This window comes from Oncorhynchus kisutch, linkage group LG15 (genome assembly GCF_002021735.2).
Source record: "Oncorhynchus kisutch isolate 150728-3 linkage group LG15, Okis_V2, whole genome shotgun sequence".
Lineage (NCBI taxonomy): Eukaryota > Metazoa > Chordata > Actinopteri > Salmoniformes > Salmonidae > Oncorhynchus > Oncorhynchus kisutch.
The window spans coordinates 68,418,826-68,435,588 of NC_034188.2; the positions used below are offsets into that span (position 1 = coordinate 68,418,826).

General features: G+C 42.3%; 1 protein-coding gene across 2 annotated transcripts; it reads right to left on the bottom strand.

Moving 5' to 3' along the window:
• Window positions 1–320: 320 nt before the first annotated feature.
• Window positions 321–16,742, bottom strand: igsf5b (immunoglobulin superfamily, member 5b). Of its 2 annotated transcripts, none has more exons than XM_020503343.2 (9): window positions 16,552–16,742; window positions 15,780–15,859; window positions 14,174–14,485; window positions 9,065–9,364; window positions 8,495–8,632; window positions 6,663–6,687; window positions 5,438–5,526; window positions 5,048–5,118; window positions 321–2,792 (listed from the first exon to the last, which is right to left on the bottom strand). In XM_020503343.2, the coding sequence occupies exons 2-9, from the start codon at window positions 15,823–15,825 to the stop codon at window positions 2,679–2,681; spliced, it is 1,095 nt and encodes a 364-aa protein (XP_020358932.1). In that variant the 5' UTR covers window positions 15,826–15,859; window positions 16,552–16,742; the 3' UTR covers window positions 321–2,678. The 2 variants fall into 2 exon arrangements, with proteins under 2 accessions (XP_020358932.1, XP_020358933.1); XM_020503344.2 differs by having other exon boundaries at window positions 15,828–15,859; window positions 16,552–16,695.
• Window positions 16,743–16,763: the final 21 nt, after the last annotated feature.

Sequence of the window (16,763 nt, forward strand, 5' to 3'; positions counted from 1 at the left end):
GACGGCACCTGAGAGAGACTGTGCAACGTGACTGCAGCCTCACACAAGAACCTGAGCAGGTGGAGAGCTAAGAAAGAAAGGAGGAGAAGCAATGGAGAATGAGTGAGGGAGAGACAGAGATGCTGCCAAGATGTTGATGCTGGAAAGGCACACCTTGGGGTATCCTAGCGATATGAATACAAAGTTGATGAAGGGTAACTGAAAACCTTGGAGCTCAAGTGAGCTCCAGGGAGGGTAACATTAGTCTGGAAAACAAAACACAGAACAGAGTCATGTAATAGGCCTCTCATATCATGCCACTCTTTGTGAACCCACTGGAGGATGTTTAATTTATTTAATAGCCGCTGCTTTGATGGCACGGCAGGCGTTTGGTGTGGAAAAACAGAAGGCTGGGACAAACACGTTAGGGCTAGGCCACTTTCCTCTCAGGCACAGGCATTATGGGATTTTTAAGAAGGAGAAGATCTGTACTATCACCCATCTGGTGAAATAGAATTGCAGTGAACAAAACACCACCCAATAAGGATGTTATGTCTTTCATTTACTTTCTATTAAAAGTTGTCACTCACTCTCTGACACCAAGTGGAATCTTCAAACTACAGGCTGCACAGATACAATTACTGTACCATTTACAGATAGACAAATTAGAGTAGAAAACCACATAATCTGCATATAAAGAGGTATTAAGGTCAGGGCCCAAACATTTTGCTCTGTGGTGTTTCTGGCCCCTTCTTCTCCACCAAGGTCACAGACACTGACAAGTCAAATCAATGTGCTAAATGGGCCTATAAGAATGCATAAATACACGGAGATGTCTGTGTGTTTTCTATTCACAAAGCATAAGCCACTGATTGCATTCCTTGCCACTTTCCACCCCCATGCTGTTAAAAGATGTAACAAATCAAGTGCCTCGACCTCTGAGATAGAAGTCATAGGCATGTCATTATTTTTTATGCATGCCGGCTCTGTAAGTGACAGTAACGCCAGTCTGACTATAGAATTGCTATGACAGGTTCATATACCTCTGCCACTCGTGACTATTCTCCTTTACCATTATAAAATGCAAATGTGATATCATCCCTTCTGCAAGAATATCCACATTCCAATGCATTGCTGAGCCTCTCTCTCACAGGAGCAGCAGCAGCATACCACTCCAAGCTTTTCCATGGCTGTTGTAGCCGTTTCCTCTCCTGAAAAGGGAATTCATTGAGTTAGAGATATAAGGAGGCGAGGAGAGAGGTGCTGACACATATTGGACTACGGTTTAGCTGTCAAAATGATTATATGAAGAAAAGGGAAGAGGGGGGAACAAGGTTCTCTGACTAGCTATTGTTGGTGAAAATGGCTCTTTCAGATTAAACATTTTATGACACCCTGGTTCCGCCTTTGTGAGGGACAATGACTGACCGAACACTGTGGCTCTGCCAGTTAACTGGAGTTTGGTTGCTCCTTGGTTGCTTAACTCTATTCAGGGGTAGATAGAAACAGTCAATGGTCTTTCTGTTAATGCCAGTAGTGTGTATTGAATACATACATTATTGAATCCCTTGAGTTCCATCCAGCATGGTCGTATTGCGTAACATACATTTATAATATAGAACATGCTTTATTTTTATATCATAGGCAGCTTTTGAAGAGAAAGTTTACATATCTCACGTAATAAAAAGCCATTTTTGTCTTCCGTTTTGTTGAAAGTCACTTGTATCCATTTTCACAGGAAGGGGTAGCATACATTATTAATGTTGGCATCATTCATCAATGAACACAGGAAGGTATCCCTCCCTATCCTATAACACCTCAACTGGAGGAAAATGCCACTAGAACACCTGCTGTCACTCACTTCCCAGGCCTTATCATTGACCATTGTGATGATTGGTCATTACAGACCCATGTAACTGCCGGGTTAACATCTACTTACAAGGAAGTCTTGAAACCATGCCACTATATCACCGAAAATTGTCCCATGCTTTATCTTTTCCGAACCCTGTCACCTATGAAAATGTGAAACCTAGCTGAGCATTGTGATGATGGTGAGTTGGCCATGTAACTGTTGACAGGAGGATTAACATAGGCTTACACAGATATCAACGATGAACCCATGACTCAGTGGGGTCCAGGCTATTGTGTTTCTTAATCCATATCACTAATATACCACAGTTGATTTGATACCCAAATGAGGACAACAGCGCTGTGCGCAGCTAGCTTGATTTTAAACAACACTATACATCCTACACAATCTGACGATAACTATTATACAGCAAACTAAGAATCTTACACAGTCAAATCATCAATCACAGTGTGCACCTTATAAGATGAATCTGTTGTTTTCAGTCAGAAAGAGAGAACAACTCCTCCTAAAACATGGGAAGAATATGTGAGTGAGAACAAAAATGTATGAGAGAGTCAGTCATCTGATGTCTTGGTCTGTGTGATCCCAAAAACTGTGTGAACACAAAAACCCCACAAACAATGTGTTGAGAGTTCATTCCATGGGATTAGGTATCCTCAATATGCAGTGACAATACAACAACAAAGTTTACATCAAGTGAATATACCTACAGTATGTATAATAAAGTGTGATACATTTCATGAAAAGCATGTTGTGTAACATAATTGGCAATGTTACACTAATGTAACAGTAAAAATCCAGCATATCTTGTTTGGACCCCATACGACGATCACACCGTAGTCATTCTTCTGACTGTCTTGGAGCCATCTCCACAGTGGTCAGTTGGGGCAGTACTCTCTCTGGTGGTTAGCGAGAAGTTACTGGAAGAGACAACATCTGGGATCTGGAATATAGAAAATGGGAATATTTTGTGACAGTTGAACTTTTGACCTTGCGCAAAGCTACTTGAAGGACAAGGCAAGGAGAGTGTGGTTGCCATATCACAATTGTAAATGAGAACTTGTTCTCAACTTGCCTACCTGGTTAAATAAAGGTGAAATAAAAATAAATAAATAAATATTGTTCTCCCATCACCATTACTGATCATGCAACAACTCTGAACATTCCTTTGATCAATATTCCAATCAGTTACTGGTGTTATTTCTTAACAATCTTTATAAAACCATCTAAGAAGCTCCATTGGCTCATCAACATTGATAAACTAATATCCAATATATTATTGACGAACTTGAATCTACATTTTGAACAGCCAGTTAGTTAGCCTGTTATCATATACAGTACAGTGGGTGTATTATGAGTAAATCATGGGCCCTTGTCAAAACTAGTGCACTCTATTTTTTATTTGTTTTATTTCACCTTTATTTAACCAGGTAGGCTAGTTGAGAACACCTTTATTTAACCAGGTAGGCTAGTTGAGAACACCTTTATTTAACCAGGTAGGCTAGTTGAGAACACCTTTATTTAACCAGGTAGGCTAGTTGAGAACACCTTTATTTAACCAGGTAGGCTAGTTGAGAACACCTTTATTTAACCAGGTAGGCTAGTTGAGAACACCTTTATTTAACCAGGTAGGCTAGTTGAGAACAAGTTCTCATGTACAACTGCGACCTGGCCAAGATAAAGCATAGCAGTGTGAATAGACAACACAGAGTTACACATGGAGTAAACAATTAACAAGTCAATAACACAGTAGGATTTTTTTTTTTTAAAGAGTGTCTATATACATTGTGTGCAAAAGGCATGAGGAGGTAGGCAAATAGTTACAATTTTGCAGATTAACACTGGAGTGATAAATGATCAGATGGTCATGTACAGGTAGAGATACTGGTGTGCAAAAGAGCAGAAAAGTAAATAAATATAAACAGTATGGGGATGAGGTAGGTAAATTGGGTGGGCTATTTACCGATAGACTATGTACAGCTGCAGCGATCGGTTAGCTGCTCAGATAGCAGATGTTTGAAGTTGGTGAGGGAGATAAAAGTCTCCAACTTCAGCGATTTTTGCAATTCGTTCCAGTCACAGGCAGCATAGAACTGGAACGAGAGGCGGCCAAATTAGGTGTTGGCTTTAGGGATGATCAGTGAGATACACCTGCTGGAGCGCGTGCTACGGGTGGGTGTTGCCATCGTGACCAGTGAACTGAGATAAGGCAGAGCTTTACCTAGCATGGACTTGTAGATGACCTGGAGCCAGTGGGTCTGGCGACGAATATGTAGCAAGGGCCAGCCGACTAGAGCATACAGGTCGCAGTGGTGGGTGGTATAAGGTGCTTTAGTAAGAAAACGGATGGCACTGTAATAAACTGCATCCAGTTTGCTGAGTAGAGTATTGGAAGCTATTTTGTAGATGACATCGCCGAAGTTGAGGATCGGTAGGATAGTCAGTTTTACTAGGGTAAGTTTGGCGGCATGAGTGAAGGAGGCTTTGTTGCGGAATAGAAAGCCGACTCTAGATTTGATTTTAGATTGGAGATGTTTGATATGAGTCTGGAAGGAGAGTTTACAGTCTAGCCAGACACCTAGGTACTTATAGATGTCCACATATTCTAGGTCGGAAACATCCAGGGTGGTGATGCTAGTCGGGTGCAGGCAGCGAACGGTTGAAAAGCATGCATTTGGTTTTACTAGCGTTTAAGAGCAGTTGGAGGCCACGGAAGGAGTGTTGTATGGCGTTGAAGCTCGTTTGGAGGTTAGATAGTACAGTGTCCAAGGAAGGGCTGGAAATATACAGAATGGTGTCGTCTGCGTAGAGGTGGATCAGGGAATCGCCCGCAGCAAGAGCAACATCATTGATATATACAGAGAAAAGAGTCGGCCCGAGAATTGAACCCTGTGGCACCCCCATAGAGACTGCCAGAGGACTGGACAACATGCCCTCCGATTTGACACACTGAACTATGTCTGCAAAGTAGTTGGTGAACCAGGCAAGGCAGTCATTAGAAAAACCGAGGCTAGCGAATAGGATGCAATGCAGTCATTGAAAGTTAACTGTCCTCCGGCCAGGGGAGGACGATCTGGGCAGTCCCTGCAGTCCCCGTCAATGTGAGAGCCTGGGAGGTGTCAGGGACTCCGGCTGCAGTATGGAGACTGACTCTGCATTATTCAGCTGCAGTAAGTGGCCCTCTCTCCCTCTCCTTACCTTGTGAGCGCTGAAGGAGTTCATCTGGCTGTGGGTTTCCCCAGTGACGATGAGGTCACTGCGGCCAGCGTCTGTCGAGTGAGAAACAGGCATTTACCTGACCTGACATCCCCTCTGACCATTTCACTGTACCACACTATGCTCAGGGGAAGAAGAATAGTACAGAGGCTCCAGCATAGAACATGGCGTTATTATTACATCATAGTCAATTATAGCCTCTAATGCTGTTAGGATCCTATAATACTTTTAACAAATTCTAAAAATCACAGATAAAATAGAATAGCCTATCCATTCTGATTTTCTATGCCTACCTACCTCACTGATCTCATTAGATGTTGAAGATAATGTGTCCTAATGAGGAACAGGGGTATTTGTCACCCTGACTCTCACCTGAGTGGCCCTCTGTGGTGTATCCCAGGTTGACCTCCCCCCCGGTCTCCTCGGCAACGGAGCTTCTCCCGCTCTTTGATTCGTCTATCCTGTGGAAACCAAGAGGAAAAGCCCAATGGAAAATATGACCTATTCCTACAGATCTCAGTCTCCTACAGCAGGAAAATGGTGTAACCTTGAAAGAAGCAACAGTTTTGTGAGCTTCATGTTGGTACTATAAATTGTCTTCTCTTGTGACTGCAGTGTACAGGCTATAGTGTTTATTTCCCCATTGTAATCTGCTGATACCTATGAAAAAATAAAGCCATTATAATTATTCAATTTATTTAGACTTAACAACTCTTCTGTCAGCGTGTTCACTGCTTCAATAGTAAAATAGCATCATTAGGGACATTAAAACTGCTGACAAATCTACTAGCTATGTTTGACCCTCCCTAGAGTATGCCGCACCAGTTTGGCACAGCTCCTTTACTCAAGCCCTCTCTGACCAAATCAAATCAAACTTGAGCGAATACAGAAGCATGCTTGCAGAATCATCCTTGGCATGGCATATGCCCTCACTTCATGAGAGAAGAGAGAAACTGTGCCTGGACTTCAAGTCCCCATTCAGAGACTGATTACCTGCCTGCCGAGGACAAGTGTCAGGCAGCTCCACCAACAGTATATATCTGCTTTCAATTCCACAGGCCAGGGTGTCGCACATTCCATACCTATGCAAATTAATTTGAGTCTCCTGAATGTACATATTGTCATGAATTTCACTTGTGAGTTCAACTTGGATGTGTTATTGTGTATGTATTGTTTTCTGTTTCATTGACTGCCATGTGGATATTTTTGAGTAAACTAGAGTTCCAGTCTTAATGTCGATGTTATAATCTAATAACCATCTAATGTTCCAAATTTTTCTCTATAAATACATGCCTTTGGGTAGACTTATTTACTGATTTATGCTGAGTCCCAGCAGTAACTTGTGTAAAGGACTAATGGAATTTTGTATCAATAGGATGAGACTGTATTAGTTCCCTCTCACAAATGTTTTCCATAAATCGTTTTATGGATGGTTAGTCACGTCCTCGAAAGTAGCCACATTTGATCCTGGATCTTCATTCGTCAGCTCTCGCCAATAAAAATACATATCTGTACCGTTTCAAACACTGTATAATCCCACATCAACAAGCAGGTTGAGAGGTTAGAAATAATGGCACAAAGAGCATCAAACTCTCACCTTATTGCCTCCGGTAGGCTTGATTCTGAAAGACAACCAAATACAGAAACATACATGTCATGATCTCATGTGATCTTACATTATGGCTATCATACAGGATTTTCACTGTCTCAATGCTCAATCTAGGCCTATACAGTAATCCTGACCTTGCTTGTGGTTGCATAGACCACAACATCATTTAGTCTGCTCAGTGTCTGAATCTACAAAATACATTCTTAGAAAAAAAGGTTCCAAACGGGTTCTTTAGCTGTACCAGTAGGAGAACCGTTTTTGGTTCCAGGTAATAACCCATTTTGCATTCAGGTAGAACCCTTTTGGGTTCCATGAAGAAAGAGTTCTACCTGCAACCAAAAAGGGTTCCTCAAATGGTTATTCTATAGGGTGAATGAGTGTATGAGAGTGTATGACAGCTGTAAATGCAGCTTTCACTCGTTTTGGGCCAGCACACACTCACTGTAGCCTGAGGTCACTTTAGAAATGTTAGAGTGAAAGCCTGAGCTGATTGTTAATGAATATTATCACACAGCATCATTACCTTTCTTAGCCCAAGGTCCTGGCCAGAGAGAAAACAATTCTATAACAATGGTGGTACAGATGGTGCCGGTCCAGGAAAAGGATAAACCAGACTCTTTTACAGGAGGATTGCCTCGTCCTTTATTGTTTTAAACCCACACTGTTCAAAGTTATTAAGGTGAATATATTTAATCCACATTCTGTCTGAATAATTACAATGCATACATTACTCTTCAGTGTGTTGGATTAGTTCAGGGAGCAAGACTGACTTGGAGCCATGCCATTTTCTTAAATGGGAAAAATACTGATTATGTTGATTTGACGCTTTGCTGCCTGGGAATTACAATAAGGAAAGCAGCGGGAAAGGAACTGGACCAAATCAATGACAGTGAAAAGATACCAGACTATTGGGTGAATACTGTAAATGTACTTAAGAGGGCACACCTGCCTTATTAAGATAATCCTACAACTGCCAAATAACGGCCCTGATTTGCACTGGTCTGAAATCAGTTGCAGGGATTAGAGCAGTCTAATGTATGACTCAGGGGCAAGTTTTGTTATCTCACACAACAGCCAGACGGCCACCTCGTCGCCCACAACAACGATCACCTCTGAGATGGCTCTCCAGAAACTCCTCACCAACCATCTCTACTCCTAAAGCTGCCAAAGACTCACAAAACCTTCTAGTCACCGGTTGCTGGTAACCCAGAAAGACATTAATCCCAGGGGTATGAAGTTGAAGATTTTTGGGGGTCACTTCAGAGACATGTTTGTGGATTGTGGCCCCTATTAGAGTCATAATGAATCAGTCTTGGTATATGTAACACCAGATCATAAGTCTGTTTGATGATAGACATAACTCTCAGATTATTCAACCTAGCAAATGAAAAATAAACTAAATATGATTGGCTAACTCCTGCCTAATGTAATTCTCACCCATATTCATGAGTCTGTCTACCTATGTTACTTAGTGACAGAATAACTGCATTTCCATAGAGTGACCACCAGGAGGTGCTGTGTCCAGTGTGTCTCTCCTGGACAACTATCTCTCCATGGTAGTGCTCCTGTGTTTTATGGACAGGTGGGGGGTTAGGCCAAAGCCAGCACTTTAGACCTGGAGCATTCTGCTGACAGTTGAAGTTCTGTATGTGTTCAAAAATCCATGACCTTGCCGATGCAGGCGTGGGGCACACTGCAGAATCACTACGTGTGACAGCCTAACTCCTTCATTATACTTTAATCATTGTTCCTGTGCGGGGGGGGGGGGGGGGGGCGATATTTTTCACTGAGCCGTATAAAAAGAAAAGAAAGGTGCTTACTTGCTCTTCTCCTCCGTATGTAACAGAGGACAATGCAGATGCTTAGCAGCAGGAGCAGGAGCACGGCGGACACGGAGGCTGTTACTGCCATTAGAACAGCGCAGTCGGCGCATACATTCTCCACACCCACCTCTGCAACTAAAAAAATAAGGTCATTTATGAGGTTTAGTCCCAAAGAAGCTGAAAAATTGCATTCTTCAATTAATGTTTTAATCAATAGACTATTATCAGGGTTTTGCTGGCAGGGAGAGTGCCGTCTTTTGTTTACGGTATTGAATGTATTTCAAGACTACCCAACAAACCACAGAGGGGAAACTCAGTGAACGCAGCAAATCCTGCAGCTCCCAATACTCTATTCATGTAGGATGACTTCAGAGAGATTGAGAACACTTTGCTCCACTTCAATGGTGATTAAAGCCTTGTGTCTATCCTGCAATGCCTTTCTTGTAATTTCTCTCATCACCAATAACAACCCCCCACCGTCTGCTTTCACTGATGAATATGTGGACATAGAAAAACCCCAGCTCAGAGTAGAGAGAAAAAGTGAGAGAGAGTGTTTATGTTTCTCACCCACAGTCAGACGTACACTGCTGGCCTGGGGCGTGGGGAGGGCAGAGACAGAGGCTAGGCACTCCACATGAGAGCTCTCTGCTGCCTGGACGCTGAGGTTACTGGTCAGGTTGTAGAGCCCATCCACATCAACAGGCCCTTCAGTGCTGATGTTGTACTGACTCTGGTCCACCTCTCTGCCATTCACAAGCCAAGTCAGACTGGGCACTGGGTACCAGCCTACAGCCAGGCACTGGAACAGGATCTCTTCCCCCTTCAGCACAGTCACGTTCCCCCCTGTGATGGCCACATTACCCCTCTCTGGAAAGAAAATTGTAAATGTTTTAGGATACTGTATGTATGTTTTTTTACAGTTTACCAGGTCATTCTAGTTCATTGTGAGACTGATAGGGATTCTCCGATCGCAATTTACCTGCTCACTTATAGAGAGAGGCTTCTTACTCTTCCTAAATGATTAATCATGTGCCTCGAGGTCTCAATTGGCTGATGGGAGAATGCCTCTTTCCCCTCTCAGACACTGGCAACCAAATAAGCCACTTAGACTGGGCGATATCGTCTGTGAAGTCTATTGTCTGGCAGAGTGAAAGGCAGACGGCGCAGCAGAGAATTGGTATAGATAGACAGATAATTACTGACGCTTTGTCGCTTTGTCTAACTGAATTACATTCAGGATCAAAGCTCTCAATGTTCTGTGCACAATGACGGCTCCCCCATTCGTCATAGGCTGCGCTTTCATATTTGATTTGGTGTCATAGACTGTAAGTTGATGTGTAACTTTGATTACAACGACTCCCCTATTGAAAAGGCTGTAAAAGGAATCTCAGCAGTGCAATAAAGTAATGGGGATCAGAAGAAGAAAGCAGCATCTCACTTCCATGGACTAATAAACTACTGCAACTAATTATGGATGGAAGATTGATACATTTGAGGAGAGAAAGTCAGTGTCTCACAACATGAAGATGCTGTGTTTTTTCAATAGGGCCATCGGCAGGGAAATTGTAACTCTGAGGGACAGCATTTAATCTGGAAGAAGTATGGGCACTTTCTGCTCAGATTAGCAGTATTGTATGTTCCAACAGCACTAGTGGTTATGCATGTGTTTGTATGTGTGTCTGTGTGTGAATTTATTCTGATGAACATCCAATCACCAAAGGCATACTCTGATTTACACCAGTGGCCTCATCCTCGGCTCTAGCCCTTACAGCACATTCTGTTCATATTATATCAACCACATACAGACATATTGATTTGTTGAAGAGAAAATGTGTGTCTGCATGTGTGTGTGTATGTGTGTGTGTGTGTGTGTGTGTGTGTCTGTGTGTGTGTGTGTGTGTGTGTATGTGTGTGTGTGTGTGCGTTCATGTATGTCTGTTTGTTTGTGTGTCTGCAAGCAGTATGTGTGTATACGTTCTGTGTGGGCGTGTTTACATTACATTCATATTGGACAATTAGAACGGAGGGCTGAGGAGAGCAAAGGGCCCGTCTCCAGTGTAGATTTGTGGCTCTCCTCCGATGGTATATTTGGACCAACAGGCCACAAATCACCAGAAGAGTTGCTGACTGGTAACTGGAAAACGCCTAGATGCACAATTAATTCAAAGGCTCTGAGATCCTCTGCATCCACACTGGAGGACTTGATCCACCATGCACTATTGTTAATGGGTAGTGGTTACATACACTGAGTATATAAAACATTAAGACCACATGCTCCTTCTATGACATAGACTGACCAGGTGAATCCAGGTGAAAGCTATGATCCTCACTTGTTAAATCCACTTAAAATCAGTGTAGATGAAGGGGAGGAGACATGGATTGTTTATGTGTGCCATTTATAAGGTGCCTGGGCAAGACAAAATATTTAAGTGCCTTTGAACAGGGCATGGTAGTAGGTGCCAGGCACACCGGTTTGTGTCAAGAACTGCAACACTGTTGGATTTTTTCACACTCAACAGTTTCCCATGTGTATCAAGAATGGTCCACCACCCAAAGGACATCCAGCCAACTTGACATAACTGTGGGAAGCATGGGCCAGCATCCCTGTGGAACGCTTTCGATACCTTGTAGAGTCCATGCCTCAATGAATTGAAGCTGTTCTGATGGCAAAAGGGGGTGTCCAACTCAATATTAGGAAAGTGTTCCTAATGTTTGGTATACTCAGTGTATGTCAGTTTTAATGTGTAGAATTGGCAATAAAGGAGGAATCCTGTGATATATTGAAGGCAATGGGTCATTGCTTTGTTCCCTCCTTTTTGCATGGATGACTTTATTCAGGCTTTTAGCTGAGCTCTCAGTTTGCAGCAGGGCAAAATTAGCTGAATAATGAGAGCGGAAAGGGGAATATCTGAATATCTTGTATTGTGTAATGTCATCATCATCATCTTTAAAAAAAATAAAAAAGTTTTACATATCATCATCATAACCATCTCATTCATTTTTATGCTAAAATGTTGCAGAGTAAACATCATTAATACAATATTTATGTTTTCATCGCAAAATGAATTATTAATTTCACAGCTTTTCTTGTTACCAACCCATTTGTCTTTGGTCCAACTTTCCAATATGAGTGGAGTTTATAATAAGATTTAGGACTTGTGAAAAATGTAGAGGAGATATCAGCAACACCTCCTAGCATTGCTACTGTCCATACCAGCTTATCAGTTCTGGTGAATCCTGGCCCAGTGTATGGGTTGTAATCATTCTTCAAGTTTCTTCATTTCTGGCTGAGTATTCTCTGTGGTAATTCTTTTCCATGCAGGGCATCCCCAGAAAACCCTCGGAGATGATTCACTGGAATACTTTTGGCTTGGAGAAATAACAATTTCAGCTAAATCTGAGGAGGAGCTCTGATTCTTATCCTGCCCTGACTTTTGAACACTATTCAATATTTGTGTTACTCAATCTCTCCACACCTTCGCCCTTGTGGAACAGTCTATCTGCATGCTGTCAAACGTAGTGAAATCAGAGAAATGCACTGTGGTTACAGTGGCGCAAAGCACTGCATCAACGATAAGAAATTGAATAAAGAAAAGGAAAACAGTAATGTCCTCAAGATCCAAATAAAAGTTCAAGAAGAGTATTTTCAGTCATTCATGAACTTGCTCCAAATATATCAACATAATATATCTGAACAAGATAACCAATAGTTCAAAGCACAGACAGTGATACTTTGAAAACCAAGGAAATGCATCATGTGAAACACCACCCTTATAACTTAGAAGATAACAGTGGTTTAAATCCTCCTAGTGGCTCAAAATAATGGATACATGGATAAAGGAAGAGGGGGGAAAGAGAGAGAGATAGAGGGAACAGGAAAAGAGAGATGGAGGGGAAAGGGGAAAGTGGGAAAGAGGGAAATAGGAAACGACAGATAGAGGGAAACAGGGAGAGATAGAGGGAAACAGGAAAAGATAGAGGGAAACAGGGAGAGATAGAGGGAAACAGGAAAAGATAGAGAGAAACAGGGAGAGAGAGGGAAACAGGGAGAGATAGAGGGAAACAGGGAGAGAGAGAGGGAAACAGGGAGAGATAGAGGGAAACAGGAAAAGATAGAGGGAAACAGGGAGAGATAGAGGGAAACAGGAAAAGATAGAGGGAAACAGGGAGAGATAGAGGGAAACAGGGAGAGATAGAGGGAAACAGGGAGAGATAGAGGGAAACAGGGAGAGAGAGGGAAACAGGAAAAGATAGAGGGAAACAGGGAGAGATAGAGGGAAACAGGGAGAGATAGAGGGAAACAGGAGGAGAGGGGAAAAGGGAAAGGGGATACCTGGTCAGTTGTACAACTGAATGCTTTCAATCGAAATGTGTCACCCGCATTTAACCCAACCCAACCTCTGAATCAGAGAGGTGCTGGGGGCTGCCTTAATCGGCATTAACAAGTCGAGAAACAGTGATGGAGAAACATATGGAAAGAGAGGTAGAGGGGGAAAAGGGAAACAGGGATAGAGGGAAACAGCAAAAGAAGGATAGAGCAATAGAGGAATACAAGGATAGAAGGAGGGAGTATCAGGTGAGGGATGACAGACTAAATCCTGGCTGGTATATCATTTTAATTATTTAACCTTTATTTAACTAGGCATGTCACTTAAGAACAAATTCTTATATACAATGACAACCTACCCCGGCCAAACCCGGACGACAGTGTCCAAATTGTGAACCACCCTATGGGACTCCCAATCACAGCCGGATGTGATGCAGCCTGGATTTGAACCAGGTACTGCAGTGACGCGTCTTATAACTGGCTCTCAGGAGAGTGCCCCCCACCCTGTATTTATAACTAGCCCAATCGATTTCCATCCCAACAATGTCATACAGCCCATCAAAACAGCTAATGCAGCAGTCTTCCTTTGAGACAGGCCCCAAATGAATTCCCTCCATTGATATACACCTGGATCGATGTCCAAAAACCAAATCAGCAGCTGTGAGAAAAACTGGAGAAGATCTACCTCGCGCATGAAACCCCAAACAAGTTCAAACAAAAGCTTTCAATTAAAAGAACAAGCCAATATGACTTAGGAATACACTGAGTTTTTGTCTCTAGGAGTGTGTGGGTGGCATCATCAAGGATAAGGTTAAACTTTTTGTTTATTCTGCTTTTCCTCTCCTAGTCAAGGTTAAATCCTTCCTTCATGTCTTCTTTAATTTTTTTATTTAACCTTTATTTAACTAGGCAAGTTAGTTAAGAAAACATTCTTATTTACAATGATGGCCTACCCCGGCCAAACCCAGACGACGCTGGGCCAATTGTGCGCCGCCCTTTGGGACTCCCAATCATGGCCGGATGTGATTCAGCTTGGATTCTAACCAGGTACAGTAGTGACACCTCTTGCACTGAGATGCCCCTGAATAGTGTTGCCACTGTTTTGTTTTCTTTGTGTGTGTATGCACGTGTACACGTGAGTGTGCGTACATGTGTGAGAGACAAGGAGAGAGAGAGAGAATCCATAAGAAACTAAAATCTCACTTCACAGCTGCCTTTTGAAATACTCTCTTGAAAAACCTTTGCAGTACAGTAACTGTGGCTCGTTTGTTTCTCTGCCATACTAAATACTGTCAGCCAGCCAGTAGGCAGCCACCTCAAGGACAGCCAAATGAGAAAAGCACACAAACCTTGAACAAACAGATCGGCAGTTTGCCTCTGGATGTTTTGGAGGTCACAGGTCACCTGCCCCTGGTAGCTGCGCTGGACTCTATTCAGTGTAAATTCCCAGCTGGAGAGCTGATTGGTGGAGCAGTTAATGGCGTTCACATTGGGGTTGTTTGAGAGAATACCGTACTGGGCTGAGATGGTCAACACAGAGCCACCATTGAGGATCCACACCATCACCTGCCAGGGCTCAGCTGTGCTGCAGATCAGTCGGGCCGTGTCACCTCGCAGCAAAGTGATGGTTCTGGGATTCAGCTGCACCTGGGAATTCAACACTAACAGGGACAGACAGAGACATGGGCGTCAGAAGCATGGTGGTCGGGGAATGTGGGTGACATTGGGGTGTTGTGATAAAATCATGATTGAGTTATAATAGAAACCAATGACACATTTCAGTGTTTGAATCCCACTGAATCACTCTCTGATATGGTATATGAGGTGTGACTGTCTTGGTTGATTGTGAGGCTGTTAGAAACAAGCACGATCTGACTAAGATTCATCCTCGAAAAAGCATTGCATAAAACTGACTCAAGAAGACTTTTGAAATGTGACCTACTCAAGCTTATCTCGATCTTTCTTACCCCAAATTTGCATATACATCTTTTGAATGCAGACAGAGGTAAAGCATTAGTCACGTGCTTGTCGGCTCCAGACAAGCATGTTATACCAGTGGGTCCAAATGAGGAGAGCGACTCTAAATCTGTGCCGACCTGTCCAGATGGCAAGCAGGATTTGGCTCGGGCAACCAGGATTTACAGTGTAGAGTACAGACCAAAAGGACAATGTAAATTAGGGCCCATAGCAGCAGCAGGCAGCGGGTGTTGCGCTCTCTAAGTAGCACTGCGCTGGGATGGGGAAACAAACACATTAACAGCTGAAGTGCCATGTTAGATTTAATAACCAACAAGACCGTGTACCTGGTTAAGAATAGATAGACTGTATAGTCTGTGAGGAGAAAAGCTCTGCTGTGAGACATTCACATTACTCTCCTTCTTTAGAAAAGTCATCCCCCAATTGAATTTCAGTGGTGCATCACAACTTAATTCCATTGATAAAGGGAGGTGTAAAGGGGAAAATATTAATGGGTCTGGTGCAACTTTGGAATATTAAATAATACGCTCATTTCCAAGTAATCTGGGTGACGTATAAATTGTTTGTGCAGTGCTAACTGTGTTAGCTGATATGGCCTGTGTGGAGTCATAAATGATGTATCCATTTGGGAAATTAGGTCTGAGAAATATCTAGGGCAGCTTATATAGCTCATACTTTTATGGGAGAATGAATGAAGGAATGAACATTTTCATGCTCTAATTTGAGATGGGATTCAGTGACACTCTTGTCCCTGACCACTATATCCTCCAACTAACAAGAAACACCACCAATTTGAGGAAATTAATTATGCAGAGCACATATATCATTAGGAAGTTAATTAGTGTGCCTGTGGGTTTAATATCAAGAGGTTCAATGATCAACCACATTGTGGTGGTGGTGGTGGTGGTGGTGGGGGGGGGATTCTTCTGATATAAGAATCTAACCCAAGTGTAGTCCTTGTTGGTATGACAGTCTCACCCTGAGCCACACAGGCCAGCAGTATCAAGGGGATGAGGTTGTCCATACCTTCCAGAGAACAGTCAAGCCATTGTTCCAAGCTGAAATGACACAGAGACAAGAGAGTGAGATAAAAAAATACATTAATGAACATGTGTTGATGGTAAACCTTAATTCATTACAGAATGGATGTGACAGTGTGTTACAGATACAATCATGCACACCATGTTGGCAGTCAAAGGCAGTAATCTTGATTGCTTTCTTTTATAAATTGGCAGGAAAAACATACTTTATTTTGTGTAATGAATTTGTCATTCAAATTTAAACATCTACTACCTCTGATTAAATGTACCAAAAATAAATCAAGGTGATTCAAGCTGTTTTTCCGCTTCAGAAAATGTTCTTCTCATATAAATGAAATTGACTTATCTCAAATAATAAAAACACATCCCTAAAGTTTGTTCTCTAATCCTTAAGGTATGGTTTGAGAAGATACAATCTCAGTAAAATAGAGTAAGTCCCCAAAAATATACTGAAGAGATACACACCGATATGCACTATAACATTTGTATTGTGTAATCTCGATGCAACTTCTCAACCCTATATCTTGTAATAATCGTAGATATCCAATAAATCATCCCTTATATTCTATATTTATGGTAATATAGAATGTTTGTCCTCCTATTGTATATGCTAGATACCACAGAGCTGCTGTATCCCACAGAAATATGTTGACTGGGTGAATTTATTGTTGAACAAAATACAGATTTTTTACAGTATCTATCTCACTTACCTCAGTGTGACTTTGTGGATTTCTGACAGGTACTGCACCACAGGCTGTGAGAGGAGGAACACTATTGATGATGCTTCTGATATTTCCTCTTGTGTGACGGTTGTGTACTGTAGCTACCATATCACCCAAAACCAGCCTGTTAAACATTACCACAGACGAATGGGAACTTTGCTCCCTGCCTCGAACAAATGGTGGCAAACATACATCATGAC

Coding starts and splice junctions, on each gene's coding strand:
- igsf5b (XM_020503343.2), bottom strand. CDS start 15,825: ATGGACAACCTCATCCCCTTGATACTGCTGGCCTGTGTGGCTCAGG. Junction 9,365..14,173: donor TGCCGATCTGTTTGTTCAAG/GTTTGTGTGCTT, acceptor TTTTCTTTCCAG/AGAGGGGTAATGTGGCCATC. Junction 2,793..5,047: donor ACTCCTTCAGCGCTCACAAG/GTAAGGAGAGGG, acceptor TCTATATTCCAG/ATCCCAGATGTTGTCTCTTC.